The 5,327-nt window shown below is 35.4% G+C and overlaps 1 protein-coding gene across 1 annotated transcript in view; it reads right to left on the bottom strand.

The window, feature by feature from the left end:
* LOC103777125 (transient receptor potential cation channel subfamily M member 7-like) overlaps window positions 1–5,327 on the bottom strand; it is a 7,380-nt gene that overhangs the window by 1,347 nt on the left and 706 nt on the right. Inside the window, exons 2-5 of the mRNA XM_008944669.1 lie at window positions 3,511–3,549; window positions 2,891–3,089; window positions 1,117–1,330; window positions 442–566 (exon numbers count right to left, since the gene is read on the bottom strand). Coding sequence (XP_008942917.1) covers window positions 442–566; window positions 1,117–1,330; window positions 2,891–3,034 — 483 coding nt within the window. The 5' untranslated portion in view covers window positions 3,035–3,089; window positions 3,511–3,549. The remainder of the gene's footprint in view (window positions 1–441; window positions 567–1,116; window positions 1,331–2,890; window positions 3,090–3,510; window positions 3,550–5,327) is intronic.

Here is a 5,327-nt window from a genome sequence, read left to right as displayed (position 1 = left end):
GAATGCAGGTAACTATTGCAAACGATTCTGTTCTGACGGATAACAGAGAAAAGATCCTCTGAAAAGGTCTTTGGGGAGAACTTGTGACTGCTCGAGCAAACAGCAGTATCGAAGGCTCCACATGAAAATTTTTCAACTTATTGTCCTCTGTAAATGTGAGTTCTCTGTAACACTTCAGCATTTTTATTATTTGATTCAGTAATATCAGTAGGGGAGGGCAAAAGGAGGAAGCACTTGAGAACAAGCTCCTCCTCTAGTGCATTTGCATTCTGCAAGTTGTTTACGCTAACGATCTTGCATAAGTCAAGAGATGTCAACGTATCTTCACCACAAAGCAAGTATTCCAATGATGCAAAGCAAATTAAAAAAACAGGCTTGAGCAGATTTGTCAAAGAAATAAGTCAGATAAATCATTATTTCAATTAGGTAATTTATCCTTACATCTCTTCCAACAAGGTCGTTTCTGTTTTCAATTACTCCCCACGGAGCAATCCCAATAGTGCAAATCTTTCGAGATGATCTGGAAGCATGTTCTCTTAGAGCATCACCAACATGTTTTGCAACGCCTGTTTGTGCACAAAAAGCTATCAGTGTATTGAATGCTGCATCTTATTAAGAAATACAACTGTTTTATTAGTTAACTGGGTCTTTAAGGATCTGGGAACTTATCTGACACAGCACCAAGGAAAAAGCACCATACTACATCTACCAGAAGGAAACAAAGTACTATGTACCAGAAAGTAAGTCCACAAAGCAAATATTAACCTTGTAAGAAATTAAACAAGTGTAGTAACGTACTCAAAACTCTTTAATCACATTTTTTCCTCTTGCAATTTCAAGGACTGAAAAAAAAAAAACCACCTCCAAGAAGGCCAAACCAAACACAAAAAGCCGAGAAATCCAGAAAGCCCCACCCACCCTTTGTGTTGGTTCTCTGCAAGACAAAAAGCAGCCCACTTCTAACTACACTGGTTCAAAACGTGTTATTTTAATTTCACTTGACCAAACTCACTCAAATTTACTTCACTTTAAGATGAAGCTATGCACCCATTAAATCTTTTGGCTTTTAGAAACCACAATCTTGTTAACAGCACATATTCACTGGTACCTCTTTACCTGTGTTCACTCCTCCAGTTATAATCCAGGCCCCTGTTGTTACTGCGGCTTTAATAAGACCTTTGCCAAGCAACTGTTTGATGCGTGGGTGAAGTTCAAATTTCTGCATGCCCCCATGTACAGATATAACAAGCTTCGGCAACTCCATCTGCCATTCCTTAAGCATAAGTTGCAGAATAGCTTCAGGCTTAGTGTCATATGACAATCGCACATACTGCAAGCACAAGAGGAAAAGTTAAAAGCTTTTTAAATTGCCATGGAATCGATGTGCAAAAAGAAGGACCAGGATGTATTTCAGGGTATGTTATCACATTGCTGGCTACGGAAAACACCGTTCACTTTCTCAAAACACAGCAGATGCCATAAATGAACAAGCTTCCTTTATGTGCTCCAGAATTAAGGATGAAACAGCTAACAGTTTTGAAAGCAAGTTTTGGAGAAGGAATGACTATAAAAGGATTAAGTTATTCCATCCTGCTGGCACAGTAACCTAGAAAAATGAGTCTTTATGAAAGCACTGGATGATCTCTAAATTGGATGAAATTCAGAAATATTATAAAAGTTCTGCCATCTACTGGGGAGAGGCTTGCATGTCCCCCGCAAAGTTTTACAGAAAGACAGTTGCTTTCTTCTCCTTCCCTATTTCTGGGAGGAAAGAAATTTTAAACATTCTTTAATAGAAAACTTCAAAACTAGCAGCTTTTTAACTCACTATGTTTAACAGGACAAGATTAAGCAGATGGTTGATCGGTTCAAAATACTGCTGCATGTTCAATGTGAACTATTCAGCAGAGAAGGAGACACTATGCAGAAATTAAGGCAGCTTACCATTTCTGTACTCCTTGAAAAGGATCTGCAGCAATTTTAAGCTATACTAAGCATACAAAGGAACATACACTGTATGAGCATGAAAGAGTTCTGTTAAGAGCCCTTCTCTGCAGAGAGTTGATGTGACCTAGAGCACTGGACTCTCCCTGGGGGCTCCGCTGGCTGCACAAAGAACACAGATCCCTCTTTCAGCTACTTCCGTTTGGCCGCAGGAGCCACGCTGTATCAGAGGCCCTTGCAGCTTAGAACTGCATGAGCATAAAATAATTTCTACCACAACTAGAAATTTGTTACTAGTTGAGAAGAATGTCAGAATTTGCAGTTTTCTAGCCTCCCCAGTACATGTGCTCTTGTGAATTAAGAGTTGGTTTCAAAATATATTGGTATGCTTGCTTTTAACTAACTCCCTCTCCAAAAAAGTTATATTCTATCAGTAAAATTGTGCTTTAAATAATTTTGAAATCTACTAAAGAAGCATTTCCATATTTGTCCATAATTTAAACGATTTTTTCAGAGTTTGAAAATCACAAATTGAAGTTTAAGATAGCAGATGCTATTTAGCAGGTCCTATAAAAATTTGACAGTACTGAGTAAGCAAGCAGCACAGATGAGTAAGCTGTCCTTTGAATTCTGACACGGAATTCTTAATCTAACATTTTACTGAACTGATTATGAATTTTTATCACCATTTGCAACCTGTGGGTACATCCGTACATGAATACAACCAGTTCTGATAGATCTGAGCAACTTTTGGTATGGATAATAATTTTGAATTAGAAATTAGAAAGTATTCTGATCACAATAAATACTAGGTTAATAAAGGGCACTGTTTTGTCACAATACAGGTGACATTGTATTCAGCATTCTATTTCAAGAGTTAAATGAAGCAGTATTCACCCCCTATCAACATGTTTAGAGTAAGCAAAAAGGAAAATATCATACATGCCTTAGCTCTGTAAGAATGAGAGCCACCTTGAAAGTTGATGACACCGTAAGCATCAGTAGAGGTCTGTTCTGTATGTTTTTCCACGGACCATTCCTCTATTTCATGATTATAGTTTTCACCCAGCTTCACATCGGAGTATTTCATAGCAAGACTTGCAGTAAAACAAGCATGTTGTCTGACCAAGCGGCCACAGCAGCACCTGCACCCAACCATACCATTGAGAATACTTGAGTAAATGCTATTAGCAGAAGACAAAAGAGAATAATTAATTTTATCTATAAGAGATACATCAGATTTAGAAACCAAAGATTCTAATATTATATAATCCTCTTCTCCAGAGCCAGACATGTTGTCAAATATTTATAGTGACAATTACAGCACATAATTATTATGCAAAATGTTGAAAGGTGGAGCGAGTTGGAGCCCAGAAGAATCTGATTCTTCGAAGCCAAATAATTGATGTAACAACTATATATCTGCGACCTACGTACTGTAGAAAGTTCTTTACTCATTAGTTATCCTTGTTTTATATCTAACTTTTCACCAACTTGTCATTTGCAAAAGCACTTATTTAATGGAAAAAAATATTCATAAATATTGTAATTACAAAGAACTCTTACCTGACAAGTTGCTGACAAATCTGACATCCTGGAAGGCATCTATAAGAAATATGTAAAGATATGAGTAAACTTCAGCTTCAGTTCTAAGGATAATGGGGGCTGGGGAAGGACCATTCACACCACTTCATGCACTTATAAAAGGACTACTGAACAAAAAAAATGTCTCCAGCAAATGGAAAACATACATCCCGAGTTTGCCCATTTTTAACATGGTAACTTGTCTTTTCTTTTACATGAAGGTAGTATACTTGGCAAGTAAAAACACAAAAACATGAAAAAGCATCTCTCCTAAGACTTCAGACAAGTTTTCAGGCTTTGAACCATCAATACCTGAAGCCTAGGAACATCTCAAGCTGCATTATCTGCTGTACTCAGACTGAAACATTTAGCTAGATACTGAGAAGTTACGCACCAGCATTTTCTTGGACTCATTCTAACTATACATCGTTGTATCTGTTCTAACAAATTTGTCCTTCTAATATAAATCCAACTTGAACTTCCTGTGCGGGAAGGTTATTTCATCATTTCTGAGTTGCATATACAAAAGATATCTGAACAAACTTTACACACCAGGGTCTTCACATAAAGTTTATTACATAATTTCCATGCTCTTCCATCTTAAACATTTTCCATGTTTCCTGCTAACACTTGAAGCTAGCACAACAGATAATTTTATACCAGTTTTCCATCATTTTTATAAGCAGCTGTTAAACAATTATAGCTAAGAGCTTGTATGCAAAAGTGTACAAAGACAGATGCTATAGAACTCTTAAACTGTTTTCAGACTTTGACCATAAACAATTTAAAAAATTTTGTCCTCTGTAAAAGTTACACTGCTATTACTCATCAATGTTTTTAATACTGAGCTATAGTTTTATAGTTCTAAGTTATTAGAATGTAATTATTAATTATTAGATAGTTATTAATAATTAATTATTAATTAGAATGTAAGTTATTAAAATGTAATTATCTGTACTAAAAGGTACAGATCAACAAAACACACGATACTCCTGTCCACATTTTATTCTTTTACACAACTCACAATTTTCTAAATTCTTAGAAAATGAAGAACAAAATCTGAAGGGAAAACTCTAAAGTCTATTGTATGTTATAAATGGGTTAAACGAAAAGGGCAAGTGTTGAAGATCATTTTGTTGCTTGTGAAATGCTCTGGAAATTTTAACAGCTTCTTAATTACTTTGTTTGCATTTGCAAATTTTCCATGTTCTACAATCAGGGCTATGAATTCTACAAGCTTCTTATATCACATGGTTTCAAGGAATGTGGTAAATTATTTACACTATCTTAAAAATTCTACAGCATTTACTGTGTTCTTTTTCTCCCTAAAAATAAAGTTCTTAAAAGAAAAATACTCTGCCGTGACAGAAGAGTTTATAACCTTTTTTAATGGGAAAGATTAAAATAGAAGTTTTCTGAGGTTGAGAAGGAAAGGTTTCTCGGCTGCTCTCAGATTTATGAAGCTAAAAAAAATAAAACTGATCTAAAATAATAAACATTTTGGGGTGACAAAACTGCCTTAAAAAAGATTTTGTATCTATTTCCAATTTTACTTTATTTATCTGTGACACAGATGTCGTAAGTATGCACATCTAATTCAATCATTGCAGGAACCCTTAAATTATAAATGTAACATTAAAGGTAAACTTTACCAATTAGAAATGTTAGAGGTATAACTAACTTGCTTGATTTCACATCTCCAGTTTAGCATAAGGAAAAAGCAGCAGACAAGATATGCAAAATATTCTTCATTATTCTCAGCCTCCATGCTAGAAACATTTCCCTACTTTTCAGCCTCA

The sequence above is a fragment of the Merops nubicus genome, unplaced genomic scaffold (genome assembly GCF_000691845.1).
Source record: "Merops nubicus isolate BGI_N331 unplaced genomic scaffold, ASM69184v1 scaffold1860, whole genome shotgun sequence".
NCBI classification, from domain to species: domain Eukaryota; kingdom Metazoa; phylum Chordata; class Aves; order Coraciiformes; family Meropidae; genus Merops; species Merops nubicus.
This window is presented reverse-complemented; position numbering and strand designations above follow the sequence as displayed.